We start from the raw sequence: 14,998 nt of genomic DNA on the forward strand, positions 1-14,998 counted from the left end.
AGAGCGTGTCTTTGGGAAAGGGAGAATGTGATTCAAAGGGGCGCGGGAGTGTGGGTGCGGAAACAATTAAAGCCTTTGCCTGACTTCACCTTCTTATCCTGAACCTGTCTTAATTCTTGAAGGTGAAAAAACACCAGCTGGGTTGGCCTTTTCTTTCTCAGGATCAACATTACAGAGCCAAAGTGGGGTGTGTGTGCGTCTGGCGCTATGAGAGGGTTTAGGAGAGGGAAGCCTTGATACCCCATAGGAAAGTCTCAGTTCAGCAGTGTGGAGGGACCCTCGGGTCGCCCCTCTTGTGAGATCTTAGTGCCCCAGTCGCTCCTCCTGCCCCTGCAGCGAGTTCTGCGCTTTGGAGCGGTGCCAGGACCTCTGACAGAGCCTGGCAGGTTCATGAGTGGGGGGCGGGGGCTTGGTGTTCTCTTTGCAGAAGACGACCATCTGGGGGGCTCCCTTATTTTCCTGGCGCTCAGTGGCCCGCCCCCATCTCCCCGACCCCTATCATTTTAACGCTGATCACACACGATGGTGAACTTGCAGCTCAGCTTCCTGCCGCCTGCTTGACCCAGGGAGCACCAGCAGCCTGCGGGCCTCGCCCTCCGCTCTCCCTCCTCTCCTGGAAACCCCGCGGCCTCGGGGCGCGGGTGGGGGGTTCGAGTGGGCCGGAACTAAGGCAGGGGAGTGCAGGGCGCGGGGTCCCGGCGGGGAGCTCACAGCAAGCGGCGCCTGGGCGGCCCTGCTTCCTGGAGCTGTGCTCCTTTGACCCCAGTGGCAGTCCCTGTCACTGCACCGCTCGCGCTCCCTTCGCTCGCCGCGCCCTCGCTGCCTCTCCTCGCCCCCTCGCTCCTTCTCTTCCCAGATCGAGGCTGCTCCGGTCCTCTCCACCTCCCCACGCAGCGACCCCGCGTCCCGCTCGCACCGCGCCCCTGTGCCGCCCTCCCAGGCCCTGGATCGGCGGCGGGGACCTCCGGGGTCGAAGGTTCTGGCCCGCCCGCGCCCCTCGCCCCTGCCGCCCCCAGCGCTGCTCCGAGCCGGCTCGGGTTGCTTGGCGATGGCTCGCCCGCACACCGGGCGCTGAAGGCATCCCGGGGACCCGGAGCGCAGCCCGGGAAAGGTAATCCGCCGGGGGAAGGGAGGCGGAGGGCGGGGGAGGGGGGAGGAGGCGGCCGGTGCCGGGCGCGAGAGGAAGGGAAAAAAAAAATGCACACACAAAGCGGAGCCCGGGTGAGAGGTGCCTTGTCAGAGGCGCGTGCGAGGGCGCGGGGGCTGCGGAGCGCGGCGGCCCCGCCGACCCTGAGGTTGGCCGACTGAACACTCGAGGACCCGGGGAGAGCAGATTTGTTTCCCCCGAACCCCTCAACAAGCGAGAGCGAATTTCTTTACGTTGCTGTCCTTCTTCCCACTCCCCATCTCGCCCCCTGTTCTCCCTTCCCCCCAGCCCTCGGCCACCGACCTCTCGGGGTCCCCACCTCCCTGCCCCCTCCTCCGCCGGGTTTCTCTGGAAGGTGGTGGCGGCAGGGGGAGGGGGTTGTCCGCGAAAGCCTGCGGCAAAGCCCCGGGGCAAGGGATGGGGGTGGGGCCCGGGAGTCCGAGATCTGTTTACTAGAAAGTCCCAGGGTCGTGCGCCGCAGCTGCCCCGGCCTAGGCCCGGGTGCATTGTGTTGGCCCGAGCCCGGTGCGCCCGCGGCGGCCCGGGGCCAGGTGCAGTGGCCGGACGGCTCCGTGCAGCTTTGTGCTCCGGCCGCCCGCGCGCGCAGCGCTCCAGCGCGGAGCTCTCCGCCAGCCCCCGCGCCCGGACCTTACTCTCCGGTCTCGGCGATCGCTGCCTGCCGAGCGAGAGGGCTGGGAGGCGGGGTACGGCAGCGTGGAAAAGTAACCGTAGCCGCCCAGTTTCTTTTCTACCTAAGCAGTAGTTGTGTGGATCTCCCCCTCTGCCCCCCAATCCTATTTACATTTACATGTGGCAAGATTCTCTTTAAAAATCTTTTGAATTTCGGGCTTTTGCGGCCTAGGAGGTGAAGGGAGCATTTTTTTTACCTAGAGGTTCGAGAGGGCATTGAAATCCCCCAGCAAGAAAAGAGCACGGAAAGATGAGCAGTGGGGTTGATTTATAGCGCACCCCCCAACACACCCGGAATTAAGAGTGAATGCGGGTCATGAAAAATGTGTAATTGATTTGTGATGGTAAAGACACTAACAGGTCAGGCTGGGAAAAAACACACAACTTTAACTGGAAAGGAAAGACTTCCAAAGAGGGGGCAAGGCGGTGGCCTCCACATTCTCCTCCAGCCCAATGGCTGGCTGGATCTCTTCCCTTCCCAACTGTTCCCGGGAGGCGCCTGGCAGCTCCGGGACTCAGAGCAAAGAGGCGGCTGCTTAGGGTGCGGACTCGGGCTCCGGTCTGTATGCTCGGAGATGCCAGTGCGCTTCGGAGGCTTCCGTCCCAGACCTGGGGTTAAGATGCCCCACCGAGGATGGCAGCGACGTCAGAGCCCGTTTTCTACAGCGGTCTTCAGTCGGTGTCCCGCTGGGAGAGAGGAAGGTGGGGGAAAATGCTTAACCGACCCTGGGGGAGAGAGTCTACTGTCCTTCGTGCTGCCTCCACCGCCGGCAGTGGCGGTGCCCAGCGGGTACTCAGCGTCTACGGAAAGAGGAGGGAGTTGTGGCCAGGACCAGGCAACGAGAGCTGTTGACAGAGCAGGGCATGTGTGTGTGTGTGTGTGTGTGTGTGTGTGTGCGCGCGCGCGCGCGTGCGTGCGTGTGTGTGTGTGTCTGTAGTAGCTGCAGCCCCCCACCCCATCTGCCCACCCTAGATTTAAAACAAACAAACCAATCCAAAGTAGAGAATTCTGCGTCCCCCCTCGCCCCACCATATATAGACCCCACGCTTTGTCAGAGGCTCAGGAGAAAAGTCGTGCCCTCCCTCTCCGAAAGAATGTGCCAGCTGGGTGTCAGCAGTGCTGGAGACAAGTTCAGGTGTAAGTGTGAAGGGAAGGGAGGGAGCTTAGTGGACAGAGGCACGTGGAACTTTTTTAGCATCTCCAGAAAAATAAAGAAGTGGTGCAGCCACGGTTTGGACAGCGTGTGGGCATCGCTCCCGCATGCGGAGATGAGTAACTGGAAATGGGCATAAAAGAGTAGGGGCGTGAGTTAAGGTTCTCGATCCGCGAGACAGAGGGAGGAGAGAATGAAATTTGGCGGGGTTGGATCAGGAGCGAACTCCAAAGTCCCTCCATCCAGTAAGTGAGGTGGCTATCTTCCTAACTCAAATGAGCACCATTATTTAAACAAGGAAAGCGAAATCCAGGGCTCATTTCTCCTGGGCTTGGTGTAGGCAGCGCGCGAGTACAGAAGTCAGAAATGGTTGCTTTGAAAGTTGAGGTAAATCGGACTTCTGGTGTCTAGGAGGTGGAGACAGTTATTTAAGTCTTCAGTGTTTAATCCCCTCCTTGCCAGCAGACTTTAAGAGGTTTTCCAAGTGGGTTCCTGGAAAAGAAAATTTCCAGTCCTGCAGCTTAAGGGACAGAAGTGACTGCTGTCTAGGAAATGCTCAATGTGCTCACGTGGTTTTTTTTTTTTTTTTTTTTTTTTTTTTTTTTTTTAAACAGAAACTCTAACACCAGCGTGAATGCTTGGCAGTGACAGTCCTGTTTAGATTTTTCTTTAGGCATTTTGGCATCTTGTACTGGGTGCCTTTGTTTGTGGATAAAATGCATTGAAGTATAAAATTAAAAGAAGAAGGCTTCTCCCTTTAATTGTTGTGAGAAGAAGATGTAGTTGGGAGGGGGTGGTTATAGCCTGAATATTTGAAGCAGGGTGGTGCAGCATCTTCGTAGGTTAAGGTGGAGTCTTTCCATTTTTCAAGCTTTCCTCCATATCTCATTAAAGTGATGTGGTTTAGCTCATGGCTTTGTCACGGAGATCATTCCTCTATCCCTTGTCCTCCCAATCACACACACGCGGGTGCACCCACACACACACACACACACACCAGTCTTAAGATATGTTCATTTTGGTACATGGATGGAATTGAACATAGCATTTTAAAAAATAAGCCTTTTCTTGACTTGTCTGTAGAGGTGCTATGAAAGTTTTGAAGCTCTCTGCCTCGGTCTGACATTTCCTTCAAAGGACTCCAGATTAAAGAAGATAGACCCGGCAGGTGCACTGTTTCGATAAAACATTTGAAAGGGAACAAGGCAAAGATGAATTCAAATGAGGTGCTAGCCACCCATTTAGCCCTTCAGAATCACAGGGGTCTGGGCTTGCTAGTGGAGAGAGATAGTTTACCTTGCTGGGGCAGAGTAGCACAGAGGTAGGTTGGTGTTTCCTGACAGAAAATGAAAATCTATAGGGTGACTTCAGGATAGCCTGGACTACTTAGAAGTGGGAATCCGGCATCTAAGTTCTGCTTCTTTTTGGCTTCAATCGAGACGGCTTAAGAGGGTGTCCCTCTAGCCACTTCAAGGCACTGTAAATACTCAATATGACTATTTTATTTCTGGCCTACACTCTTTTAGTTTAATTAGTAAGTTTTCTTCCCAACATTTAAATTCTTTCTGGCAAGGGGTACAGAAACTTACTCTGAGGTCACATTGGTCTAGACATGAATTTGGTTTTCTGTTGCTTCTGAAATGTTCTGTATCTCACACAATAGACATTGATGGAAGGAAAATAAGAATCGCCAAGTAATTTTTATACCACTCCCTAATTTATGCAAACACTAAGTTCTTGTATTCTGAAAATGCCTATTTTCCCCCCTCTGCGCTTTGATGGCTAACATTCTTTTTAATGACAGTCATTTCTGTAACAGGAAGATGTCTTCATTTCTGTTTACTTTTCAGTACCACGCAATTACGCAGCTCCGTGCTTCAGTTGTGTCTCGGTACTTTGTGTCTCAAAAGAGAATTACAGCACTCAGAACAGGACTGCAATTTGAAGCAGGTGTTGTGTTTTACTGTTATGCAAAATAACAGTAAAATATAATTGTGTAGGAAATGAAGGAAACAGCTGCAAACTTAGTATGAAAACTGCTACATTATGATTCGTAAGCAGTTCTTTACAGATTATCTTACATGGGAGGAGCAGGGCAAGATTTGATTTAGCTAATCCTACTGGCCAGATTGTCTATCAACTAGTGCTCAAGGGAGTCATACCTCCCTGAAGGCAGGAAACAGCAGCAAGGGAACCCAAGGCAACATTGTGTTAAAAGAGTCAGAATCCCAGCCCTCTCTGGGCTATGGGAACAGAGGCCAGGTGGGTATAACCTAGCTTGCTTCACTGTTGTGTTCTTAGCCCAGTTAGCATATGGAGGGCTACAGGAGCCCTGGGTTGCAAAATAATAAAATAAATGGCCTATTATGACAGACTGTCTATCTGCTTTTGTTAGCTATTTTAAGGTGTTTCATGCTAAATTTCAATCTAATCTTATTATTCTATTTTTTTTTGAGATAACAGCTAAGATGTCTGGAGCTTAATGGTATACATGGCAAATGAATTCTGATACATTGTTTTGAGAAAAATGCAGGTTAGCCAAGGGTTAGTTAGCCAAGGAGTGTGTGGTGCCTCCTGCTTCTTCCAATTGCTCATCAATTGCAACAGCTTCCATGCAAGGGCTTGCGTCCCTCCATCTTCGATTATCTGCCATAAGAACAGACATTTTCATTTCTGTACTTCACATGGCAACCAATACATTGACACTTATAAAAAGAACGAGAATTGCTGGAAATTTCTTGGGGAAATGTGACCAGCTAGTAAGAATAACAGCACCAAGAATGAGGGCTCAGGCCGGGCGTGGTGGCGCACGCCTTTAATCCCAGCACTTGGGAGGCAGAGGCAGGCGGATTTCTGAGTTCGAGGCCAGCCTGGTCTACAAAGTGAGTNAAAAAAAAAAAAAAAAAAAAAAAGAATGAGGGCTCAGATGTGATGGCTGCCCTCCCTCAATGCTCCCTTAGGTGGGGAAGAGGGAAGTCATGGTTAGAAGTGACTGAGCAGTCATGTGCTCATCTGGCTTGCTGTTGAGTGACTAAGTATTGAAAGACAGAGCACCACGCTTACTTAGTAAGAAGTACTTGCTTTTCCGTTAAGTTCCTGGCCAGGGAGAAGTTTGTATGTAAACTAGGCACTGTGTATTAAGAATGTGCCTTCAAGACAAACTCATGTGGAACATATGCATCTTGTCCATTTTATAGTTATCCTCAGTTATGTGTTACAGACCCTTAAGCTTGTATTTGTTATGATGTCCTGTGGATCATCCAAGCATCAAGATTGCAAGAGATTGTATAATGTGATACCAATTTTGTAAGAACCAAATATTTCAATTAGCAGGGAGGGCTTGGAAGAGTCTTCAAGCACAAACCATTTATAGCTAGACACCATGGCAACTGTGGATTTGGTCCTTCTGCAATTCACGTTAAGTGCCATAATTATAATTAGAGAGGGATTCTTAGTTTGAACTCCATTGAGACGACTTACTAGCATCTAGTGATACCATATAGGGTGTGACGTCCACTCTGAGGGACATGCAGGAAAGAGTAGGCAACAGTTATGTCCACGAGGAAATAATATTAATTCAGATTTTTTTTCCTGAGCCAATTTCGTATATAGATTCCAAACTCAGTCTGTTTTAGAATCGTCTTACTCATTGTTCTTTTTTTTTTTTTAATTTATATACACACATACACATATGTATGGTTTTTTTTTTTTTTCTTCTAGAACTCACAGTGGTATTGATGAGTAGACCCTTGGATTCAGAGGTTGGCTGAAACACATCATGCCCGCTTCCAGCTTTTGCTCCGGAGAGTTGTGAATTGCTCATGCCTGTAGGGAGGAAGGATGGCACATGGGATTCCTTCTCAAGGCAAAGTTACCATAACGGTGGATGAGTATAGCTCAAACCCCACCCAGGCATTCACACACTACAACATCAACCAGAGCAGATTCCAGCCGCCACATGTACATATGTAAGTATTCCTCATGTACATATGTAAGTATTCCTCATGAATGTCCAAAAGAAAAGAAAAATAGCAGTCAAGAAAAGAAAAAACAAACTGAAAGCAAACTCTCCCTTCCACCTTCTGCTAGGGAGGAGTGGAAGTCAGTGATTTCCAAAACAGATGGGTATCTGCAGTTTCGCAGACAGGCCAGGAGATACCCTTTGCTTGCACAGTTTTAACAGCACAGCCGATCACCAAAGGACATTAGGTCTTCAGAGTCTCTGATGGATTATGATAAGCTGCCCACGTTTCGTAGCTAAGAAGGGAGCGTTCAGGTGTTTTCCTAATGCCACACTATGAATTTTGGCAGTGAAACCTCACTCTTAGTTCAGTTTGCTTCACCAGGTACTGTTCACTTCCATGATGAAACATTTCTATAAAATTTCTCCAACAGTTTCTTCCACCCTTGGTTCCACTAAGGCTTCATATTCAGCTTCAGAAATAGGCTTCATTGGAACTAATTGTCCAGCTACTGCTGAATCCATTGTCTCGCCTGTTGGGAAACACGGCTGCATTATGAAGACTTGAACAATTCGGGGAACAAAGGGTTAAGGGAGAGTGGAACAGTGGGTCTCGGGAATTTTACTTTTCTTTCACTCCCTGACACTATGGAGTACATATCGGGCCTTAAGCTATTTAAGGAAAATAAATGTATAGGAGCAACTCAGAAGCAAGGACACTGGAGCACACATACACCAACTTTTGTTTGGTCCTCTGCAGCAGAAGTGCCAGGCTGTCGATGGAAGGGGACAGAAGGTCACTGTGTCTCTTGTTTATTCAAGGCCTGGTGCCCATTATTTAAGAGCCCCCTTCCACTGTCTAATACGAGTCTTTCATGGCAGGACTGAATCTCTTTGAATACTATTGTGTAGTCAAGAGCGAAAGGTGGTTAGGATTTTGTTGGCTGATTTCACTCCTGGCAAAACTGAACTCTGGGCACACACAAGTCACAGGTTCTTTCTTCCAGTAATTGTTCTATGTGGGCATTTTTAGAAAACAGTAACCCCCACCACCTAAACATACATACACACACACACACACACACACACACACACACACACCCTTTTCAATTCAGAAACCTTAACCAAATGGATTGGTGTTTTCTTTGATTGTTTGGCTATTAGTGTAAATAGCAGGGTGGTGTTTTATAAATGAGTTATGGGAAGCCACTTAAAGTAACTATGATGAGGTTTGTGCAAAGTGGGAAAATCAAAACAGTAGGCTTGAGGGGAAGAAAAACTAAAACCAACCACCACCACCACCACCACCACCACCACCATCACCACCACCATCACCACCACAAAAATATCAACAAAAAAACAAAAACAAAAAGAACAAAAACATCTTTGCAAATGGTTGGTTTCTAAGATCTTCTTGCTGGCTGTATGAGAATCTGCTCGTGATTGTGAGGGACTGCTGACAGAGAGTTAGACAGAGGTCTGTAGGTGATGTGTTTGCTCTTGGTTGAGATGGAAGTTTTACTGCACAATAAACATGTATTTGTCTTAAGTAGTCCTCTTTTTGTTTCCTTTTATTCCCCTTTCTTCAAATGTGTTAGAGAATTTGTTATGGCGTAGTCGAGGACCCCTTTGACTTGCTTTGGGAGGCTGATATTTGTACTAAAGAATCTCAAAGAACTCCGTGGATCCTGTTTCGTGTGAGGCAGAGTGAATGCTGCTCTGTCCAGATTCTTTGGGAAATGAGTGGAAGGCTCAGCCATTGCTCAGCTCCGTAGACATCCTCTCATTTGCTCTTGACCACAGGAGTCCACTGGTGAACTGTGAATGACTTCCACAGATAGCTTTTAAATCAACTTAGAGCTGATCTTAGATCTCTCTCTCTCTCTCTCTCTCTCTCTCTCTCTCTCTCTCTCTCTGTGTGTGTGTGTGTGTGTGTGTCTGTCTGTCTGTCTCTATATATGTATCTCTGTCTCTCTGTTTCTCAGGAGGGGGACAAAACCCCAAAACTCCCAAGAACAACAACAAAAAAAGAGGTTTGTCATGGCAATCTAGACAGCTGTGGAGCCTGTCACTGGACTCCAGTCTGGAAACACAGGGCTCCTCCCCAGTGGCTTCAGTGTGACCTTTCCTTTTCATCACCCTTGGCTTCTTCTCACCTGAAAGCACCTTGGGCCCTCCGGTCTCTGCCTTTGAGTTAGCTGTTTCTTGCAGTGGTGACACCTTTCTGCTCTGTTTAGCGTTTGTTAGTTTAGTTTCCTGCACTCACAGGAAGCCTCTTGTCCTCTGTCTTGTTACTTCTTTCCCAATATGGGACAGTTGCATCTGTTCCATATGACACCCTAGATACTTGTCTTTTATTTCTAAGACCTCTATTATTATTTGTCTGTTTTCCATCTATTATTATCTTTTGCTCTCTGTGTCTAGCATCAATCATTCATTTTTACTTTCCTATCATCTACCTACCCAACTATCATCTATTATATTTTATCTACTTATTTTTATTATTTAATTAATTTTTAAATTTATTATTAATCGATATATACTCATACATCTACATATTTATATAAAATTGTAATTATTTTATTATGTTTATTCATCAATAGCTTTTTTTTTTTTTTTTTTTNTTTTCGAGACAGGGTTTCTCTGTGTAGCCCTGGCTGTCCTGGCACTCACTTTGTAGACCAGGCTGGCCTTGAACTCAGAAATCCGCCTGCCTCTGCCTTCCGAGTGCTGGGATTAAAGGCGTGCGCCACCACGCCCGGCTCAATAGCTATTTCTTATTTTATCTGTTTACCATATGTTAGTATTTTCTATCTATATTATTTTTCTTTCTATATTAACTATTACTACTTTTCTGTCAATCATCTATCTCCATCTGTCTGTCTTCTGTCTAACTGTCTGCCTGAGGTACTGACTGATTCAAACTCTTTAATTATGTATTGATAGGAGAAACCGGGGTTATTTTGGGAGTGTGACGGTCTCTCCATACGTCATCCTTTACCTGTTCAGCTAAGGGCCTGTTGTTGCTTTGCACGTTGATGGCCTAGCTCATGACAGCCCTGGTAGGTTGTAGGCACTTGGGCATCTTCCTTGACTGCAATCATGTTCTATTTTGGGTGCATGAAAAAAAAATGACCCTTTGTCTAAATAGACACAGGAAGTGACTGGAAAGTATTGAGGAGATATTGAACCTAAAATTTCTCCTGATTTTTGGAAAAATTCCAACATGTCGTGGCAGAGTTTGGCTCACTCCTAGAGCACTCTTGCCTTTCCTACTTGAAGCCTTCACATATTTGCTTAGCTCTGGGTCCTTCAACTACTCCCTTTCCTTTTCCACTCTCATCTGAGGTCTGTGGAGACCCCTGGCAGATACCAGTGCCCTTGGTATTCCTTCGTATGGCCCAGTGTTAGCAGCAGGCATTGTCTCACCTTAATAAGGGATTTTCATTTCCCACTTAATGTGGTTAGCCTCAGCTCAACTTTGTGACTAGCTCCTGTCTAGATCTCCCTTCTGATCAACTTCCCTTCCCCAGACATCAGCTTATTCAGAGGCAAATAATTGCACCAAATGACTGGTATTGTTTTCAACTGTGACTTATGAAGACTGAAATTAAAATAAGCTTTTTTGCAAGGTGTCACTGTGAGGGACAAAAATCAGCACGAGGCAGCCACCATCATTATGAAGCGTCCCTCCTTTAGAACTGGGTTCTCACCCCGTTTAAAGAGGTTTGGGTTTAGTCTGTATCTATAAACTCTAACAAGATTGCTACCAGACTTTCTAAGAACCATCGCTTTGAATTTCCTTCTGACGTAGGGTTTTCTTTTTTATTTTTTTTAAAAAGTAATCCTATCTGACTTTAGAAAAGAAAATCAAAGCACAGCTGGAGTTAGTAGACCAAAATGTAGCCTAGAATATGAGTCCTTTCTTTCTCCCTCACTCTTGATTATTCTGATAGACGGATGGCTGAAATTTAACAATGAGTAGGTCTTCATCTGCCCCAAGCCCTTCATCTTCCTTGAACAGAAGTTCAGACAGTTATTTAGTATTTTTAATGATGATTAGAGAAGGCATTCAAAGGACCATTTTAGGTCTGAAAGTGCCATAAAGACTTTGTGTGTTTTTAATGATGGGAGGCCTAATTGCGCACCCTATAACTGTGTTGATAAGGTGTCCAGCTCTAATGGTGTTAACGCTGGAAATTTGACTTTGTGAGAAGCCCTTCTCTTCCTTGCAAGTCAGGATGGCTGGTCACACTACTGAGCTGAATTTATCTTCTGTTTTGTTTTGTTTTGTTTTGTTTTGTTTTGAGGGTTGCCTATAGGAATTTCGAATTCAACTCTTGTCTCCGATTTTGGCACTTTCCCTTGTCCATACCTTAAGTTACTGTGGCCCCAGGATCTTTTTCCCTCCCTGGCTTTTTACAAGACTTTTAGAAAGTGTCATCACGTAGAGGTGGCTGTCACCAATGGAATCTCATTTCCCCTTTTCATCTGTAAGATAAGGTTGGTAAATGTTGTGAAATTAAAGAGAGATTCTGAGCAGTACTCACTGTATATTCAGTGCTAACTATTACCGTGAGTGAGTGTCTCACTGATCCCAGGTTTCTTATTTCAAAACCTCCATTATTTGTTGGTGTCTTCTGCAAGGCGCTACTCGAGGGCACTGTGGAAGTTTTTTCCTGGTGGAATTTGGGGTAGAATCAGCAGGTGGTTTCGTGTCTGTCATGATCATGAACAGCCAGGAAGGTCTCTATACCTTCAGTTACACCATGAAAGTAGCAATCCCAAATGGGTAGAAATCCTATACACATGGCTGTTCAGTGAAGACCACAAAGGTCTTGGGTCCTGTCTGACTTCTGTGCTCCTGACAGTGTCTCTGGTTCCCCTACTCTGTGTTTAAAACAATCAAGTGTTTAGCAGAATTGTCACAGGCTTTTTCAGCAGAAGAAGGAAATGACAGCTGAGAATGTGTAATTGGGCTTGTCGGAAAAATTTGGGGTCTCAATCTTATCATCTATGAAGTGGGCTTAACACCATAATGCTTGTTAAGCCTAAATGAACCTTTCATTACCCGTCTCTGTGGTTACCACCAGCACCCTTCAGATCATACAGAACCAAAAGGCAGTGCTTGATACACAGATATGATAGCAACTGTGCCTCTGTGTACTGATGGCGGCCACAGGGCTAAGATGCTTCTGAACTGCTTGGCTCTATAAGACACGACAGGTCCAATGTTGTTCTGTGGCACTGTTGCCTTGGGTGGCATTTATCTGTGCTGTTTGGGCACTGAAAAATCGGAAAGTAATCTTGTGAGTAAGCCTGAATAAGCTTGCATCTCATGACAGATTCATGCAGTTTCTATAGGTGTTCCATTTGATCTGAGGTTTTCTTTCTTCCCTGTTGGAGAATGTGGTAGGAAAGGCCTTCATTTCAGGATTGGGTTAGGTATGCACCGTTCAGGAAGGAAAGCAAGTGAGGGGTGACTGTGACGTGCCCGTCACGAGCACCCGTATGAAGACTTGGCTGTTGTGCATGGCCCTCTTTCAGGGTTGTGGAGCCTATGGGATGTGGGGCCTTGTGGAAGCAAGTTCATCACCGGAGGATGGGCCTTGAGATTTCTCGCTCAGTCCAGTTTGAACTTTTCTTTGCTTCCTGATCCCCAAACAAAGGGTGGATCCTACAATCAAGCCTTCCCCATCAGAGTTGAATGAATCTCATCAAACAGAACAAATCTTGACTCTTCAGAGAGTCTAGTATTTGGTTGCGAGAACAAAAAAAGTAGCTAATATGATTATATAAAAATGATACTTGCTTATGAATCTGTACATAAGAGGGCAGGAAGGACAAACACCGGTTTTACTGATGATCCCTTAGTTAACCACTTGGTGTCATTTGTTGAGTGGTGACCTTTATGTTTTATATGCTTCTTGATAGTGGAATTAATTTTGTAAGAGCATATGGTACTTTTCTGCTAATTTTTCAAAAGAATGATAAGTCATCTCTAAGCCACACAAGGAAAAAACTTGCTACTCTCCTTATCTTCTCCCTTTTTTGGGTCTCAGCTTCCTGGGGTGACACTCTCCTCTAGTTTATAGTGCAGTCAAGGAGTAAACCAAAAGCTGTTCAGCTTGCTCCTGTATGAGAGGATGAAAATGAGGCCAGTCATACTGTCTCCTTGCTGGTCCTATCGACAAACAGATGTTTAAAATGTTATTTTATTTGTGTGTGTGTGTGTGTGTGTGTGTGTGTGTGTGTGTGTGTGCGTGGTGGGTGTGCATGCACGTGTTCTCGTACACCAAGGTACATGTGTGTGTGAGGTCAGAGGATAACTTCTGAGAGATCGTGTTCTTTCACTACCTCATTAAGACAAGGTCTCTCTTGTTCCATTCAATACTCTAGGCTTCATGGCCCATGAGCTTCTGAGAAATTTTCCTGTCTGTTGGGCTTACACATCCTGCTTGGTTCTGTGGGTTCTGTGGGTTGGGCTGCTGTTGTTAGGTTTTGGTGACAAGGCAGACATTGCCTCCCCCTCAGTGAGCCATCTCACTCACTCAGTGAGGAGAAATTTCAAGAAGTGTCTTAAGCCCCGTTTTGAGAAGGCAGCAGAGAGTACAGCATCAATCAGCAGCTGGCTGTCATACACACAGGCAGTGTTTCAGGGAACTTGGGTCCAGGTCCTACTGGGGTCACTAACTCTGAGATCTTCAGGGAGCAAACGCTCTTTGATCTCTGATCTGCTCACTAGCTACCAGGCTACGTGGCCTGGAACATCCTCTTTTTTTTTCCCCTAGAATTTCTGTTTCTTACTTCAGATCTCCCCACCCCCCTTGGCTCTATTTGAAATTAAGAACATAAATCCCACCTTGTTAGTGAATTTCTGTGGGGAAAGAATATGAGTGGGACGTTGTGGAGATGCTGTGTGGGAAAAGAGACGTGATCCTGAACTCTCACACAGGGGAGAAGTAGTACCAGTGAACAAATTAACGCCTGGGCTTCAGTAAACTCTCTAATAAGGGCAGATATTTGTTTTTTACTGCTGGACTAGACTGTGTTAACAGTGTAAAAATCTCAACATACCCTTCTCTCAGAAAAGCACATTCTCTTTCTTAGTACAGATTTATCATTGGCCTGCATGTTAGCATGACCATAATTTACAAAAGTATTTTCAGTCTGAAGTTTGCCTTGTAGATACTGAATGGACCTTTTTTAGTTTACACTCACACAAAAAAAGAGTGGCTCTCTCTCTCTCTCTCTCTTAAACATAAGTTGTTTTTCTATACACACCCTCAGGGTGTCATCTTGTGATCTCTGACAGTTGGACGGCTTTTTTGAGCTAACTTCCCCCCTGTTTTGCAGATCTCTTTATTTGCGTCCAAGCAATAAAGGGACAAAACACCCAAAGCAAGGGTTTCTTCTTTAGAACCTCCAGTGTAAGATTGTATAACAGGGCGGAATGCTTTGCCTTTCTTTGGCTACTGGGCTATCAAAGAGGGAATATAATTAAAACAAATAAAAACAGATCATATCTGAGGTTAGGTCTGGATTGTTTTATTTGTGTGTGTGTGTCTGAGATGGGGGAGAGAGAGGAGGGGAGCAGACAGGCAGGCAGGCAGGCAGGCAGGCAGAGAGCATAAGCCAGAAAGAACTGTGGTTCCTCCTCAGGACAGTGTCTGCCTCCTTTGACACAGGCCACTTATTGACCTGTTGTTCACCAGTTAGCTTACCTGATTGGCTAGTGAGCACTGCGAATCCTATAGTCTCCGCCTCCCCAGTGCTGGGATTACAAGCATGAATCCCATGCCTGTCATTTTTACCTGGACTCTAGGGATTGTGCTTATGAGGCAATTCTTTGTCTCTGAACCATCTCCTAAGCCCTGACTTTGTTAGTCTGGCTTTGTTTTGTGATAGGCTTGCCTTGTATCTCTGACTGACTGATAGACAGGTCCTGATACCTGGACGCCCACAGGACAGCCCCTTCATGATAGACAGTCTCTCTCTCCCTCTCTCTCTCCCTCTCCCTCTCTCTCTCTCTCTCTCTCTCTCTCT

The 14,998-nt window shown here is 46.5% G+C and overlaps 1 protein-coding gene across 4 annotated transcripts in view; it reads left to right on the forward strand.

Annotated features, from left to right (window-relative positions):
* The first annotated feature begins 475 nt into the window (after positions 1-475).
* The window catches only part of Mpped2 (metallophosphoesterase domain containing 2), a 176,376-nt gene continuing 161,853 nt past the window's right edge, over positions 476-14,998 (forward strand). Inside the window, exons 1-2 of one of the 4 annotated variants that reach the window (XM_021156097.2) lie at positions 476-1,111; positions 6,712-6,959. In XM_021156097.2, the coding sequence (XP_021011756.1) occupies positions 6,832-6,959 (128 nt within the window). In that variant the 5' untranslated portion in view covers positions 476-1,111; positions 6,712-6,831. Of the gene's footprint in view, positions 1,112-2,870; positions 2,976-6,711; positions 6,960-14,998 lie in introns of those variants that run through there. The other 3 variants (XM_029474225.1, XM_021156098.2, XM_029474224.1) reach the window with 3 other exon arrangements.

This window comes from Mus caroli, chromosome 2, assembly GCF_900094665.2.
Source record: "Mus caroli chromosome 2, CAROLI_EIJ_v1.1, whole genome shotgun sequence".
Classification (NCBI taxonomy): domain Eukaryota; kingdom Metazoa; phylum Chordata; class Mammalia; order Rodentia; family Muridae; genus Mus; species Mus caroli.